Raw genomic sequence first — 18,456 nt, forward strand, 5'->3', positions numbered from 1 at the left:
GGCATGCTTTCTGGAAGCTGACACTGCTTCTATGAGTGTACAATTTACATTTGGGAACTGCAGCGTAAAGAGGACTACACATTTAGGCATGCAAAAGCATTACCAGACATTTATTTTTTGTATTCATTTTATTAAAAGTACATAGAGTTTTCTACCATTTTTAATGGTTTTCTGAAAACAATAATCATTCAAACCCAACACGTTTTGTCAGCTATTTATACTAAACCTGTAGTTGCTAAGATTACAAACAACAGCTATTGTGTATCAACATTCTCCATGAAAAAAATTATGTCATTCTGTGGGAATTAATAAATAATAAACCACAACTTGCCTAAAATACAGCTAACCAATATAGACACAAGCTACACTGTGTCTATATCAATGATAACTTGAAATTAAATCTATTATATTATATTGAAATAACTCAGTTGTAAATTTATATTTTAGTCTGATTTACAGAAGACCAGAAGGGCTTCTTTTAGTATTAAGAATCTTGCAAGTGAATCATTGATATTCATGAAGTACCTGCAATAGTTACTCTTCCACTATTTCAGTAAATGGCACAGGGAACTATTTACTTAATTACTCTTAATAAGAGTATTTTATAGACTGTTAATCCCATTTTAAAGACTGTATTATCAATAAACATTTTTAGTTTCTTTGTTCCAATACATTATCTATAAATTATCAATTCCTGTAAAAAATTGTTCCATTTTTTTTGCCTCTAGTTAATGTTAATCACTTGCTTCAGCAGTTAGAATTTTTTCTCATCTTTATCTAGATTACTTGTTCTCAGACTGTGTTTTGTGAACCATTAGTGATCTGTGACCTGTGAGCCTCAAAATAAAATGATCTGGAAGCAAAAGCTGTTCAGGACTGGGGAGTATGAAAGCATACTAAGTTTTTTTCAATAAGTACTGTGCAGCCTAAGAAACCTAGAGAACACATGAATTTCAAAGATGCATATCTTAATTTTCTATTTTGGGGGAATCATCAGTTTTCCTCTTGGATTAGCATAATAATTCACATATTTGTGGGAAATACTGTGCTTTAATCAGCTTTTGTGTTTCTCACAGTTTGTGTATTCTCACTGAATTTGTTATGAGTCTGGCTTAAAGTCATTAATGAAGACATTAAACAAATGCAGTGTATTATTACTGGATTCAGAGTACACCTCTTTTCTGTACCGTATGCAAGGCTAACTGATAAGAATGTATTGTTATAAATAGAATGGAGATGGTCTTGGTTTCACCAGTCACCGAAAGGCAAATATTTTCAGTTTTTAACTCCCATACTACTTTCTACCATGTTTTCTGATTGTTTTAGGCATTCAAGTTTTCTTTTTTCATATTAGCTTTCATCATAAATACCATTTCCAACTGAAACAAATTATTGAGCCTCAGCAATGATGATAAACATATGGTACTATTATGCATCATTTTATACAGTATTATTTCAGCTCAATATTCTAAAATATCGTGAGTTTAAATGGAGATTTCTGTGAAACAAATGTCCTGTGTCTTTTAAAATGTGATGAATGAGCTCTTTCAAACCATGTTTTTTAAATGCCTGTGACCACAGCTTTGTTATATGCTTCGTAACACTGATCTGAGAAAAAAAAAAGTGTGTTTTCTCACAGTTCTTAGTTGTTGATCTGTGTGCTAAAATTGTTTCTTAAAAACTTCAGGTTTTTACTGAGATATTTGTATATATACTAAATATTAACATCTCAACAACAGTTTATATGTTTTTGGACTAATGGGAAGTGGGTGAAATATGGCAATTATTCAAAAAATTGTCTGTCTGCCTTTACTGGACTAATACTGTTCTTAAATTCTGAACTGTGAAAGATGAATTACTGAAGATACAGGTCATATCTAGCTATAATAAATTGTTTATCTATAATTACTAGTATTTCTTCATCATCTGCCCCACAGAATTCACAAATATCCATTATGGAAGAAGATACTTAAGGGCTACTACCAGAAGAGCAGTTCTTGTGGGTGACAAAACAAATTTCTTCTGTTAGTTCCTTAGCAGTTGTTGAACATTCTATCTCCACACACTTTAAAAACCTGCAGTGATATACACTCCGTTATGTACTAAATGTCAGTTTGAAATGTCTTAAATAATTACCTCTTTTTCACTACAGGTGAAGTGTGATCAGTACTGGCCGAGCAGAGGCACAGAAACTTACGGACTAATCCAAGTGACGCTTTTAGACACTGTTGAATTGGCAACCTACTGCGTTCGTACGTTTGCACTTTACAAGGTATGTATACTTCTATATACTTACAATGTACTTTTAAAATTTAAATGTAGGCAACTTCTGTCTTTTCCTTTTTCTTCCCCTCCCCTTTCCCCTCCCCTTCCCCTCCCCATTCCTCTTCCCTTTCCCCTTCCATTTCCCCTTCCCTTTCTTTTCCCCTTCCCTTCCTTCCTCCCTTCCTTCCTTCCTTCCTCCCTCCCTCCCTTCCTCCCTTCCTTCCTTCCTTCCTCCCTCCCTTCCTTCCTTCCTTCCTTTCATCCCATCACTCTCTCCTTCTTTCCTCCCTGCCCTCCTTCTTTCTTTTGCTTCCTGCCTTCCCTGTCTTTCTCCCTTATTTCCTGACTCCCTTTCTTCCCTTTCCCTCCTTCCACTTTTCTCCCTCATTTCCCCCTAGCAGCACTGAACAATGAGACTTTTTGCTCCAGTCTATAGAGTATTTTTTTCTTACAGCATGGAGTTTTCTAAGTTAACACAGAGCTCTCACTACGAAAAACCGTTTAACAATGGAATACTAACTAAAGCTCTGGTACTTATGGCGATGTGTTACTGTTAAAGTCCTTAACATTGTTGGAATCCTGCAATACAGAATATAAAAAAATTTCCCTCCATAGCATGAGTTCTGTTTCTCTGTGAACCCAAATGCAATTTAAATACACTTTGCTGGAATATATGCTTCTGCAGTTGTTTCATTTTAAAATGCCAGTATTGCATCCAGTGGCAGTTTTGTCATGACTTTTTTTTAAATTTCATAGAATGGTTCAAGTGAGAAAAGGGAAGTGAGGCAATTCCAGTTCACTGCCTGGCCTGACCATGGTGTCCCAGAACACCCAACGCCATTCTTAGCTTTCCTGCGACGAGTCAAGACCTGCAACCCACCTGATGCTGGACCTATGGTTGTACATTGCAGGTAAGCCCAGAATTCCTTTCAAAGCATCTTAAGTCAAGATTTCTGCTTTCTGTTTTGTTGCAGACAAAAACATTTTCTTTCAAAGAGATGTCTGAGTCTGCCAAAGTAAAAAGATGGTTGCAATGCAAACTGGGGACCTTACTATGGCACTGCCAACTTGGGTGGGCCAGAATTATTTTTTTGGTCTGTGCAAGAAAAATTACTTTTAGAATATCTGAAGATCTACAGGGAGAATGTCTGCAGGGAGAGTACATATGTATCTATGGCACTATGAAGGTGGCATTAAAAAGAAAAAGGATAGTGTTAAGAACCTGAATATCAAAGAAAGTGTGTTTTGAGCAATGAAAGAGCTTTTGAAATTATTACTTTTTTTGTGTGTGAAAGTCAAGAACATGAAAATTAAGAAAGATAAATGGCAAATTTTATTGAAAATAGGTAGAAACTTTAATCTTTATTTGAGGTTAAACGCTCAGTTTAGGACTGCGAGGAGCTGGAACTGCAAAGGTTACCTGGGAACAGGCTGAGCTCAGTTCCAGGGAAATGAGGGCTCCATGCTGTTTGCAAGGTAGCAAACCTCTTTAGGCATTATAAGGTATGAATTAACAAATTCTGAAATGAAAAACATCAGCTCCTTTGAAAGTTCTGGGAGTAAGGAAGATGAAGAGAAAGAGACAGGGATTCTTTGGAAGTATTTGTCAAGACCAGATCTTTTAGAAAGCCTTAAAATAACACAGTCATCAGAATGTATATGCTAATCCTGATAGAAGTAAGCTGTGAGATGGGCCCTCCTCGTTCCAGGTCTGTGTTGGTATAGCTTACGTAGTTTACTGTCCTGCCCCTTTCAGAGTGAATTCCTAAGGTCACAAATTTTTGTGAACTTCATTTTGGGATACCTTCAATTAGTAAGGCTGAGAGCTACTAATCCTTGTTCACTGAAGCTTAAAATGGTCTGCACATTTGAAAACCAGTCTTTTTGTCATCCAAAAACTGGGGAATAGGAATTACAAGGATTACAGCGTACCAACTACCTCTAGTTCTGGCTTCTTACATATTAATAAGGCAGCCATAGATGATGGTTATTTGAACATTTTCAAAGTGATTAAAAGAGCCTCTTGTAAATAAGACAGGAAAATAAAGTCAACAGGAAAACAAAATAAGCAGGACTTCAATGTCGAAAAGCACAAACTGTTTAGAAAGACCGAAGAGTATGGAAGATAGTTATTTACTGCTGATTGAAATGCCAGGTTTAGGAATGTGGAATAAATATAAATAATAATACAAATCTGTTTATATAGTTTGCTGAGTATTTCCTGAAAGAAGCAAAATCTTTTTGTACCTGTGTTTACAGGATCTTAAAATATTTTGAATATTGGCTGGAAGTGTGGATTGCCTCAGCTATAATTTTGACAGCTTGATCCATAAAAAGCGTCCCTCCAAAGATGCTCAGCAGTAAAGATGCTATGCTCTAAATCAAAACCAAAACTAATAGAAGAAATGAATCCTCCCACTCTGGGAAGGCTGTTAAGTTAGTACAATTACCTAAATTCTCTCAGTGCAAAAATAGATGAATTAAACCAGTTATTAAGAGTCATGCAGCAAGTCATTGGAAAAGATGAAATAAAATACAGAGCTTATTGTCACTCAGTGGTATTGATGAAATGCAAGGTTATTATTGTCTCTGTCATTGGTTACACATGCAAATTTCAGTGAAAGTGGTGATCAGGTTGTGTAGTATGATTTGCTGCCTGCTTAGGGACTGTTTTTCCCAATTTCTTATTTATCAATACTCTACAATATGCATATCCTGGTGGTAAATGTGTTGAAGCTCTTTGCCTTAGGTGTAGCTTCTCAAGACATTAAGATTGTAGGCATTTCATATGAACTGTTTTCTACAATGTGGGCTTCTACATATTCTATTATTTTAGCAAACCTTTTAAATCCCACTCCCAAAAATTTGTATATGAGCAGAACAAGTAATGAACCCAGATTTCGTCGAAATTTACAGATTTATGTCTATGTATTTAAAAATTTTATGTGGCTGAGCATGTAGCAGGAAGTGTTGTGGACAGCCCAAAGTTTGAGTGTACTCATTAACTCATCAGTGTTAGTGTGATATCTAAGTGATAGACCAACAAGAATAAGTTACTAAAGTCTTTGTTACAGCAGTAATGTTAATGTGGATGTCTCTTTTCAGGCGTATTGTAGCAACATTATATTTTGAGATTTGCATTGGCTTATTATTTTGAATTTGACATTACTGAATTAGAGGAACAATGACAGAACATCAGCACAATTTTTTTTAGGCTAAAAGATATATCTTTCATTCGGCAGCATGAAAAACTTCCACATTTAGTTTGAAATGAAAGTACTGGACATGCCTAAATGTGTCATTTCAAGCTCAGGAGAAAAAAAAAACCACCCAAACCATTTTATTTTTGAACTAGAAAAGTAAGCAAGTTTTCTATTTATCTATTTTATCTTACAACCTGCTTTCAGATTTTTCTTTCCTCTCTTCTCTGTTGCTCACTTTCTAAATTCCTCCATTCCACTCTCTCCTTTCCTTCTCATCCTCAGTCATTTCATTTTTTCCAATATTTTTCTCTCCAGTGTCTGGGCTACCCTTTATTCTGTGGGCTGCTAATTATATTTGATTTCTGTCCTTCAACTCCACTATTTTCTCAAACTCCTTTCACTGTTTTTTACTATACTGCTGAACCGTTTCAATACAAAATATGTTCTTACATGTCTTAGTATGTTCTGTGAAGAAAGATTGCCATCCAATGGTAGCATTCTTCTGCCAGCTTTTGTCTTGCATCATCTTCCACTGTCTTCTGGTAGTCATCCTTTTCCATGGAGATATTTTATCTGCCCTTGAAAAACTTCTTGCTTTCCTTTCTTTCTTTGCTGGCTCCTAGTCTGCCTCTGCAACCTTTTTAAAAAGTCCTTTTTTTCCTTCTTCTGTATCTTATCTATCTCTGTCTCCCATGTTGTGTTCAGGACTCCCTAAGTCTCTTTGTTAAAGCTTATGTACTGCCATCATTTAGATATTAAAAGTACTTCAAACTTTCTCCACTAGAACAAAACAGTATGATACAAGACCATGTCCGGTATCCTTTGCCTATGGTAGGCAGTGCTTTCCCATGATATCCCACTGAAGGAATAATGTGAGTTTACTCCCTGGTGGGAACATGGGATTCATAATGGGCAGTGTAAGACATCTGAGATAGCACTGGTGCTTTCTTTTATATTTCTTCCAGTACCTAACAACCTGTCAGAGCTCAGGAAATTAAAATAATGGCATGTTATAGAAGTAAAATATACAAGAAGGACTACTTTTCAAAATCTGTTTGGTAAAAAGAAAGAGTAGATATGAAAAAGCTGTGGAAGAAGCATTTTTTTTCTGCAAAGCTTTTAACCGATAAAAAAATGAAAAGCAAAGCTAGTGGGCAACTAAGTACAGGGAGAAGCTGTTTGTCTATATTTCTGTGGATTTAGCTCAGAGTTTCTTACTGCTCAAAAGTTATCTCCTTTTCACTTTTGATTCCAGTAAACACCCTGTAAAAACAACAGGAGCCTGCCTGAGAGGAGAACCAGCTATCTGCGTTTTGATCCTTAGAGAGCAACGCCCTAATTTATTCTGTATTTATAAATAGACATTGTAGGTTTAGCCCAAGCTTTTCCTTACTGCATTCTCCACATTTGCCTTAATAGTGACCAACAGTTATCTTTCAGTCCACTTCATGTTAAGAGATTCATTTTTTTCCAATTTGCTTGGTAGTTTTGGGATATGGCTATATATCCTATAGAGAATCAAGGTGGTTAGAGATTCAGTTCATGAGTGTGGCCCCAGAGCAGTTTGTATCAAAGCCTCAGTAGCTGATAACCTAGTTTAATATTCTGTTCCTAGGAAATCGTGTTGAATGTGTGAATAATTATTTTAATAACGTACAGTGTGCTTAGTGGGAAAAAGTGTGAGGTGAAAACACATGACAGCTGAATAACTCACCCTGTAAATATTTGAATGCATTCTATTCATGTAATAGTGACCAGAAAAAATATGCATAGTCTTAACTGGTGAAATTAACTGTGATGTAAGTATTACCATTCAAAACTACCATTCTGATAAATGCATGTCAAACAAATGCAAGTATAAGACTTTATAACAAATTTTGTTTGATGAAACCAAAGAAAAATACATAATTATTTGTTCAGAATTTATGATAATATTAGTAATTATTTGTTACTAATGTCCATGCAACAGACATATTTGCATGTCATTTACACATCTACTTTTGATTATTAAGTTTTGTTGCCTGTGCAGTATTGAATTTCAATCTAATATAGAAGTTAAAAACGTGTTGAGAAATGTCATATATACATTTTACTAGTCAAAGCTTTTACTTGTGCAGAAAAGTTGGCAGATTTTTAATCTGAAAAGGAAGTTGAAGTATAATTAAAGCTATGTAATTTTAAGATGAAAACATGGATCATTGCTGAAAGGATTGTGAAGCATTAAAGGGAACGTCAAGACCAAAACTAAATGCAGATTTTTAATTTTTTTTTTTTTTTAATGTATGTAACCCGATATTCTGGTAGGATTACCTGTATGAAAATGGTGTACTTGTAAAAATATAAATTCATAATGCCATTGCACTCTTTTTCCAGGACAAAAAATCTGTATTTTTCTGTCTATATCCACCAGGAAAGATAGTTAAGCAATGCCCAAATCAAGATAAAGTTAAATTTAGGAACATATTTGTCATAAACTGCCATGTTCCGTGATCCTTGCTTAAGTTACATTCTCCCAAAGACAGGAGTATCAGTCTTTTCAGTGTGAGATTTGATGGAGGAAAGCAGCTGAATCAAAGGGAAAGGTGGATGCAAAAATAAAAAAAGAATAACACAAAAGAAATGTAACAATCCCATCCTGTTTGTAGATACTTTTTGTGATGTCTGTTCAAATCTTGACTTGGCTTGTTTAGAATACCTTGTGTGAAGACTTTTCTGTGTTCATTGAAATACTTCATGCAGGTAGATGCTTTTTCATTTACAGACTGTTGTATTTTAAATCCGTATTCTTTCAGTACCCTTGCACAGAACTTGAGTACTATCACAATCCAACCAGTATCTCTGCATGACTTGCCCTAATTTGCAGAGCTGATGTAGGAAAAAAAAGGTTTCTTTAATGAGAGTATGCAGGCTTAAACCCTAGGATTCTGCATCTGTGGGGCTGTAATGTGTGGTCTAATGATAGTGGGGAAAGCATACATTTTTGTTTGAAGTTGGATTAGTGCAGGCAAACAGGTGCTAATCAGATCACAATAAAATAGCACCGGAGGATGTTTTTTTTCCACTGTTTTCAAAACATCACAGAAACTTTAGTAGTTAGTTCAGTAACACTACATAAAAGCTTAACATGTAAGTGCAATCCCATATGTTCGAATCTCTCTTTTTAATACCATCACCAAGGGGCATATCTTCAAGATATTTTGTGAACAGTTTTGGCAGGTACTGCTAATGCTGCTATTGCAAACAGAAAAACTGGGATGTTTGGAAGAATGTGACTGGTTTAAGTAAAACCATGTCTAAGTATACTAACATAACCCATTAGTACAGTAAAAACAAGCTAATTTTCAAAAAATAACAGAACGCAGTGTTATCTTCTATTTCTTAAAGTAGAATACTTACATAATTTTTATTCAGTGTTTCAGAATAAAAAATAAAATTTTAAAAACATACATACATATATATATATATATATATATATGTATGTATATATATATATATAATGGCAGTGGTTTTCCAATCTATTGTTTTACTTCCCCTACATATCTTTTGAATCTCCCTACCACTTTTGCCATACGCCTCACAAGTACTCATTTTCTAATCCTGGCAGTAAGTAAGTTGCAGATGACTGTCTATGCTTTTTCATGCGGGGAAAAACAATAACCCCAGTACATATTGAGAAATCTCACAAAGAAGATTGAAAAATACTAAAAGCTCCCTCATTCCTTCCTCTCCCTACCCTGAGAAAAACTCAGGATCTATCTAACTTCCCTGGACAGCTGAAAGCTCTGAAGAGGAAAAGATAGTAAAGGCATTTTAGTATGACAAGTATTTTAATATCAGAAATATTCTAAACTTCCTCTGCTTTACCTACATGTCTTTATCCAACAGCTATTGGGTTGCTACTATATATTAGACAGTATTGTACATTATCCATATACAAAAACACTGTAACACTCTTTCCTATCCAGGTTGTAGATCACCATATAGCTCATTAAGACAACTTTTTTTTTCTCAAAGTTTCTCTTTGTTCACAAATAAAAAACAAAAGGGGACAGATAAGGTTGTTGTTGTTGTTAGATTCTCTTCTTAAATTAATGCATACTTGGTGACCTTGCTTTAGGATGTTTAGTTCATCTTAATATAAGAACACAGCAATGAGTAAATGTCCATGTTTCCATGTTTTCCATTGAATTCCATTTGTACTGATTGTGTCAATTACTCTGACCGTGCAGTCAGAGTAACTGACTGGGCGGCATTTCATTTCTACACATAACATTCTTGTTGAGACTTACTTCATTTCTACATGTTCCTTACACAGAGTACACCAAAGCATGCAGATTTTTGATACCTTGGGAGCTTGATCTCTGTTTAAAGAAGTGAAACTCCTAATCTAGATATTTTTGAGCGGTTCTGTCTTCATGTAGTTGGAATTGTAGAATCTAGTGGAAAATGAGAAAAAGTCTAGGAGAAAGCTTGATAAATGCTACCTGGTAGAACCAAAGACTGATTTCTCACCAGCACACTGATTGACAAGTCATCAATACAGCAAGACTTTATTATATTTATAAATATGTGTTTAAATATATATGTGTGTGTGTGTGTACACATATATATATATATATATACATATAAAATCACTTGTGTAATAAGTGTCATCACTGAGAGACATGTCAGGACTCACCTTCATATTCTCACCATAAAATCTTTCAAGGCTGTGAAAATTTAGATTCCAAAAGCTTCATCAGTTGAAGACCCTGGCTGGTAAGATTTTTCACCTAATTGCTGTGCTATGCTCATGCAATTATACGAACAAAAAGTAGAGTCTCCATCTGTATGCTGACACAGCCAGTGATGGAAGTGTAATGCTGAACATTTTTTTTTCTCTGTTTCAAATTTGAGTGTCATTAGTTAGGGTCATCTTGATTGCAAAGATACCTTCTCCAACTGATCACTCTTTAACTTAAGTGGAGTCTGGTTCTTATTAGCCTAGGTCTCTAATTTGTTTCCTTAAATTTAGATGCTCACATGTGAAAACCTGGAATTATGAACATTATAAAGATTACCATATAGTACTTAATGTGACAGTGTGCAGGATCTTTAAAGATTGACTAAGTTGCCTTGGTATTAGTCTTTATAGGAAAATACTATGCTACATTATCTAGAAGTCCTCCATGTGGTGTCAAATACCACCAAACTGATGCTGATCCACTTTCTAGTTTCACCTTAAGTTAGAAAACAGCTATACACAGCAAACCAGCCTTTCCTAAAATCTGAACTGAAACTGCTGTGTGGACAGTGTCTGCTGCCATTCTTTATAAGCATAAAATTCACTGGAACTTAACTGGAATTATTAAAATTATAAAGCATACAAATAACAAATAATAGCAGTATTTCTTCATGCAGTTTCAAATAATGGAAAATAGCTATTTGTGGTCTTTTGATTAAATTAGGCCTGTGTATAGAGCCGTCTAGGGTTGGCACTGAGCCTGTGGTTCGGGAGATTACACCCCCACTGCTGTGACTCAGGGCTGGATTATCTTTTGAAATCCTAAAAAACTGCCATGACTGTACAACGCAAGATTTTGTTTCTGGTAGAAGTCAGAAATCTGTAAAAGAACATAGTGGTCTGTCTAGGCTGGTATCCTGTCTCTGACAATGGCAGATGTCAAAACTTTCAGGGGAAAGTATAAAACACCAATGTCAAGAATATTTCGGTAAAGTTTCCTTGCCAGCAGCAAGCAGTTATGACTAGTTTAGCCCTGTTTCATAAGGACTTCAATTATTTGCCCCCGTTATTCCTCTAACTAGCTGGAGAAGCTGGTGGATACTTTATTGTTCATATTCAGGATTGTACACACATTTTAAAGAACAAAACCAAACAGCCTTATCTTTGACTTTTTTCCTTGTCTAAGTATTATTTTCTGACAAGTAGTTTCAGATATTGTGTTAGAAGGTATCAATTTACTGTTATTTTGGAGATGTGTCTCTTCATTTCACTAAATATCTTTAGATAAAGGGAGAAAAAAGAATATTCTTTAATGCTGTTTCTTATTTTACATGTCTACAACTTCCCCTTGTCTTCATCCATCATAGAAAACGAGGGCAGCAAAATCCTAACCTGCTTCAGTACTTGTCCTGTGGAGGGAAGTGGCAGGAAATCTTCACATCCTTAGTCTTTTTGCTGGCCATCTCTGCTCCCTCGTTCGTGACGTACCCTTTTTTTGTAGCCTTTGCAACTAACTATTCCCCAGTCTTATTATTTTGATTATTTTTTTAATAAAGGTAAGGCAGCAAAAATATTTCCAGAATTACGCCATGTTTTCTTTCTAAACCATTCAGGGAACATACTGAGACTTGACTTGGATTCGGCCGACAAATGGTTTCGGTTGAGGAGATCTCCTGGAGACTGATGACTTTTCACTGAGTGAAATAACCTGCCTCTTATTAAAATGTAATAATTTTCAGGAAGATTTTTTTTAACAGAAGCTGTGCCTTTTCCATGTGTTATCTCAAATTACAAATATATTAGCGCTGATAATTATTTCCATATATATATTATCATGTCCTACAAGGCCTGTAATTTCCTTTGACCTAAGCTGTAGTTTGATACATTATTTGATCAGTGCTCTTAGTGAGTCATTTTATCCATATGTATTTAGTTAATTGGTTATTTTTCTCCCCGCCCATGTTTATATATAATATACTCTATAAAGGAAAAGGAAATCTGACTGCTTGCAGCTGAGTCTAGTAAAAGAGCAATTAGGTTCTATCAGAGCCAGCAGCTGTCCATAATGAATTCTGAATTAAAATTATGAGTGAAGAAAAGAATCCAGCCATCTGCAGGAAATGTGAAAATATTTTTGTAACCCAATAGCTGAATTCTGGAAAGGGGTATCTCTGAGATTTCCCAGCTGTACCTACAGTAAATTCCGGAATATCCATGGACACACAGTATACTGGAACACATTGCATCAACTTGGCTACCCAGTGTATTTGGCTATCTTCAAACAGGCTGTATTTTTATCTAAAGTAATCAACATCAAAGCCTATTTAGTTTCTAGAAGTAAAAAGGAGCTTTAAAAATAGTCCTGTTACCTTTTTGTGGATGCTTTTCATTCAGTGTTCTGCCCTGAATATTAATCTTCATTTTTCATACTTTTATAGACTTCAGGGTCTCATCACTTATTTGTCAATGACTGCTGGTGTGGTGCCCTTTTTTTTTTTTTTTTTCCCTCCTGAATTTTACAAATTGTTGAAAATTAATTGTTGAAAAATTACTGTAATACTACCCAAGTTCATTTTACAGCTACTTTGAAATTTCTACCTAAATTTAACTAAGATCTGACTAAGATTTTCATTATAACTTGTCCACAGTATTTGGTCATAAGTTCAAAATCCTGCAAAAAAGAGACACCAGTGTCCAACCTCTAAATGACAAATTAAGAAATGTAAAATGCTCAGTGTTATTAACTTCTCACTAACTGATTTTCTACTGCGTTACAGAGAACTCATGCTGGTATAAAGACTGCTAACATTAAAGAAAGGAAACATCAGACGTAGTACCAGTAACCAAGCTCTTCAGCTGTCGGTGGAGTATTGTCAGAGATATTGAAAAATGTATTTATTCATTTCACCACTTGATCTAAGAAAACAGAGGCCTAGCATGAGCCTTGATAGGAGCTTCTCAGGGAAGCCTCATTTTTTTTCTTCTCTGTTTTCTGCTGTGTAACATCTCACTGCATTATTACTGTATTGCAACCGTTTCAGTTCAAACCAAATCTAAGATGGCAAGATCACGTTTTTCTCATCATCTGAATGAATATATGTCAGTTATCCATGGAAAAGGAAAAGGCATCTTGATATGGAGATCCAAAAGAATAAGAGTGCTACTAAACTCCTGTCAGCTTCAAGCTTGAGGACTACTTTTTGGTTATTTCCATCTTTACAAAGTAGGAAAGAAAGAGAAGAAAAGGAATTTTTAGACAGTTAGAGCCTAGTTCATTTAGGGCTTTGAACTGTGATTGATGCTGAAAAAAATAATGCCAGTGCAGACTGAGGAGACCTGGTACTACATCTTCTTCTTTGCTTTGTACTTGCCAGATTCAATACTGTCTGCAGATGACAATCTGGGACCTCACCACTGTTCTGTCAGTCTAAAACATAAATGTAATAAATGGAAAATATTAGCGTTCCAACTTTAAAAACAGGGATCCTGAGTGCAGTCAGTGTTAAGAAAAAGAAACAGTTGTTGACCACAATAGGTATACAAACACCTAGAATCAGGAAGGTGTCAGGAAGGAGTCTGAAACTAGGAAGGACCTTAGTGTTCAGCAAGTACTTTCAAGGTCATCCTGTTATCCAGTACTGCAGAACACATTTCTTCCTGACTTTTTTAATTCATTTTCAGATAGGATCAGTTCACCTTTCTATGTCCCACACAGATAGGGTAATAGCTCTTCTACATTTTCCACATGAAAATGTAATCAAAGCACAGAAATATGCAAAAGTACAAAACAATTCAAAACATTCCACTCTGAGAATGCAAAACAGGATTAAATATAAAGAAAGCAAGGAGTAGCTGTTAGGAGCAAGCAGCATAATTTTTGCTTATTGGCTTCTTTGTTGTGTTGTAATCTTAACTTTTATTTATTGATGACAAGATTGCAGTGTACTTCCTCTCATAAATTACCCAGAAGTATTATTTTCCGTATTTACTACAACTGTTCATGCATAGATCAGTCTTTAATTGAAGGTAACAAGTCACAGAAGGTTGTGAGTTTTTTTAAATTAACCTTGAAATACAGTCTTTTCCTAAACTATTTCACTAAACTCTATTTCAGTAGCTTTTACATCTTTCTTTTTCTTTCTTTCTCTTTCTCTTTCTTTCTTTCTTTCTTTCTTTTTCTTTCTTTCTTTCTTTTTCTTTCTTTCTTTCTTTCTTTCTTTCTTTCTTTCTTTCTTTCTTTCTTTCTTTCTTTCTTTCTTTCTTTCCTTCTTGAGTTGAATGCATAATGACAAGAATGCTTTGCGAATGCATTGTACACTACAAAGGATGTAAAATATACGCTGAAATTCAACAAATCTCTCAAAGAAGATACTTTTAGGATAGTTACTATTTGATACTAAATACAGAATGCAGTACACTGAATATGTAACATTGCATATAGAAAAGTATAAAAATAAGGAGGATATCTGAGAACTGGATTGATTTTGAAATAAAAAATCACAGTAAGTCTTTGTGCACAGATAAAACAGTACAGTTTATTCTAATTTATTTTCTTTATATACCTGAGTAATTGAAGAAATCAGGTGATATAGTGATTCTCAGTGAGGTGTATATATAAAAATCTTCTGTGAAAAGCGGGATTATGGACAGTATGTATTGCTATATAAAATCAACAATCAACTCTGAAGGGAAACCAAGATAACACAAAGAAGTGGTAGGGTCAAAAAACTTTTTAGTTGTCATATTGTGCAATTTCTGCTATATTCCATCTCACAAGCAGAATAATAAGAGGTCTTTTTTTTCCACCAACAATTCATGATTTCAGGAAAGAAGGCAGAAGTACTTCTGTCCCTTTTAAGGAAGAAAAACAAGGATCCAAAATAGTCCTTTTCGATGGCATAGTTCCTAAAAGTGTCAGGTACCCCAAGGCAGAAGTGTTGATTGAAAGGAAGAGGTCTAGATGATCTGATTAGCAGACAGGGAAGTGGAATGCTTGTGTTTTAAGTATGTGGGACCATGAGACCAATTTTAGACAGCGTATGCAAGCTCCTCCTCCAGGACATGTCCAGAATATTATTTTCTTAGAGTGCCTATCCAAATTCCAGCAAAGTCTAATAAAAGTCTTTCTGTAGGAGAAGTTGTGTCTGTAACTTTTTGGTTAATAACCCTTAATAGATTCTTTCCTCCATGAATTTATTTTTGGCATTCATGGTATTTAGCAACAAGTTTCACAATTTAATTACATACTACATTAAAAACTACTTCCTGTTTGTTTTAAATTCTGTCTCATCATTTCATTTCATGATCCTGTTTCTTGTGTTACAAGCAAAAAGTTAATAGTCATCGCCTTTTCACCTCTTCCACATAACTCATTGGTTTGTGCCCTTCTTTCATATATCCCTTTCTCTTAAGTGTTGTTTACTTCAAGCTGAGATACCTAGTTTGATTAACCTCTCCTTCCTACATCATCATCCTCTTTTCAACCTTAGAATTTCTTTACCATTCTTGAGGTGGGCCACATGGCTTGTCATAATAGCAAATGCAAGGGCAGTATTTTGGCATGCAGAATGACTTCAAAATTCAAAGGAAAATTTACAGAATCCTTCGGTAAATAGTGGATTCACAGGGGAGTGCATGAATGAATCAGTATGAGAATGAATAAAGGTATCACACAAAATCCTTCAATTAGATCTACAGAAATCTTCTATATGTAATTGCAGTGCAAAAATGTAACTTTATGTAAATGACTGTTACATTTTTTAAAAGTGTGCTGAGAAGTTACCTGCGGATGTAATATTTGTAGTTTGATGTTGTTTTTCCTTCACTCCATTACTTTAATAAACTACTTATGTATCTTTTATTTTCACAGTGCAATATGGTACATCTTTCTCCACTGCTTACAAGTAAATTATTTCTAGTACTTGTGAGCTGTCAGTTAGTGGAGTTGCTTTTTACATTATGCACTTCCCCAATTACATTCCTGTATTGCTTTTAAGATATATATGAGTCCTTCTGCATTTCTATAAAGTTCTTGCTTAGGGCAGACCTGAATTTAAAGTGGTGAGAGGAACTGAACTGCTGTCGTGGAATGTCCTTGTTAGAGGTGTCCCTTAAAACATTTTTGATTTGTTTTATTGAGCGTTACTAGTGCTACATTTTTATTCTGCATGGAAAACTCAGCTTGTATTTTAGTAAACAATTATTCCCTGTCCATGAGATATTTTAGATATATTTACTGGAGTTTTGATTCTATACGTTTCAATATTTGAGAGGTTTTTTTGTGTTCATGATACAATCTGTTAAAAGAGCTTCATGAGCTTGATCTCTCCAGAGCTGAACTGAGGATTAGACAAGTAGTTACACTTCTACAATTGCATATTACAAAAAATTTGACTTAAATCTGGGGCAGCTATGTTTGAAGAATTTATGGTAAGGGTAGAATCCTGAGAATGTGCAGATGGAATATGAAGAATTTCCTTTCAATAAAGCTCAGTAAAGGAAGAAAGTTCTAAAGCTGACTTTTGATTTGTAAGCTTCCTATACTTTTGCCCCCTATCTGTGAAAACTCTGGGGAGGTGTCACAGGAAAACTCACTTTAGAGTGAGCTTTATCTATTTGTAATGAATTCTTCTCATTTTCTGATTTTTTTCTTGTCTTGTTCTTTTTAAGAAGCTTTATATGACTTCAGCGACAAATATAGTTGCCTCCATGCATAGCACAGAGATGAAGAAAATGCAATGCCTAAAGTCTTTTGTTTGGTGAAGGATTACACCTAAAAATGTATCGCGTACCAAATTTGATTGCTGGTATCTGACCATAAACACAGTGAGAAGAAAAGAAAGTTATTGTGCAGTTCCACATCAATTCTCAAAGGTCTCTTGTAAGCCAGTAACAGAATTCTTGAAGCAGCCCAGTTTCTTTTCTAAAACAAAATTTAAATTTACCTCTTTGCACAAGTTCTTTATGCTGTTTTAGTCAGATGTATCACTTCAAAATAATCTTCAATGGTTTCATAAGGGGCTTTTTTTCTGCTTCCTGGACAGAGGGGTGATTTCCAACTGTGTTCTAATTTGCTAACTGGAAAAGGAGAAAATAATCTAAATATTGCCCTTGGCAGAGCTACTACAGAATTTATGCGGGATTGGAATCTAATTAATCATACGAAGTTCCTCAATAAAATCCAGACATTTTTATATGTTTCCCATATCACAAGAAATTTTATGTACTTTCAGTTCCTAAATGCAAGCTTCATTCAATCTGAAACTGTAATATTAAATAAAAATTTCCCCTGATACAAGTCAGAAACATCCTAAATGATTTTTGGTCCATATTTTACTGTCTTTGCTTCCAATTAAATGACCTGTGATTACTGGCAATTACACTCCCTTCCTTTGCCAAATCACTGAAGTATCAGTAAAGGATCATCACTTAAACAGCTACAAATTAATCACAAAAGCCAACCTTTAACACATCCATACAGTGATTTTAATGTTGAATGTCCCCCTTATGCCTCTTAATTTTTCTTTTTGTGAATTGCAGCTGTATTGCTTCACAGGACATTAAACATGTTTCAGCTCATGGGACTGAGTCAGTCAGATTTTTAGAAATTGAAAACAAATGTTGTAATAGAATAAATGGTAATATTTGAAGCAATAACAGTTTTCTAGCAGGCGTGCCTATTTAATAGATTGCTTAAGTTTTCAGCTTGTAAACATAATATCACTAGTTTAAATGATAGAGTATTCTAAAATTCTAAGTTTGACACCAAAAGATGCAAACCAAAAGGGCAAGAAAAGCAATAACTAAGTGTAGAATTAATTTGTAAAATTACTCTCCTTAGCTGAATTATCATCACTAGTAGAAAGTACATAGGAATTAATTTTTATTTCATGTTCCAGTGGCTTATTTGTGAGGATTCAAACTGCATGGCTTCACAGTAATCTTATCAGTACCATTTTAAGAAGTCTGTGTGGTAGCAGAACAGAAGGAGAAACAGGATAAAGATAGAATAATTTCTTTCTCTTGATAGGAAGCGATTGGAGTTTGGAGTTAGAAGGTATGTGCGTGTGAAGAGGAAGAAAATTAAAATATTCATAGCATTGGTACCAGTTTTCATGGAAACTAACAAGGGTAGTCTGGTGGACACGTGGCTCATTTGTAATAGGTGGAGATGGAATATCTTGAACACCTTAAGATAGAAAAATATCTTGCTGGTTAAAATGATCCAGAGAGGAGTGCGTCAGGAGCCCAGTGAAGCCCAGTGCC

The 18,456-nt window shown here is 34.9% G+C and overlaps 1 protein-coding gene across 10 annotated transcripts in view; it reads left to right on the forward strand.

Moving 5' to 3' along the window:
- The window catches only part of PTPRD (protein tyrosine phosphatase receptor type D), a 380,554-nt gene that overhangs the window by 339,806 nt on the left and 22,292 nt on the right, over positions 1 to 18,456 (forward strand). For all 10 annotated transcript variants that reach the window (XM_027792790.2, XM_055791311.1, XM_055791313.1 and 7 more), the window contains 2 exons: positions 2,153 to 2,272; positions 3,022 to 3,176. In XM_027792790.2, coding sequence (XP_027648591.1) covers positions 2,153 to 2,272; positions 3,022 to 3,176 — 275 coding nt within the window. The remainder of the gene's footprint in view (positions 1 to 2,152; positions 2,273 to 3,021; positions 3,177 to 18,456) is intronic.

This window comes from Falco peregrinus, chromosome Z (assembly GCF_023634155.1).
Source record: "Falco peregrinus isolate bFalPer1 chromosome Z, bFalPer1.pri, whole genome shotgun sequence".
Lineage (NCBI taxonomy): Eukaryota > Metazoa > Chordata > Aves > Falconiformes > Falconidae > Falco > Falco peregrinus.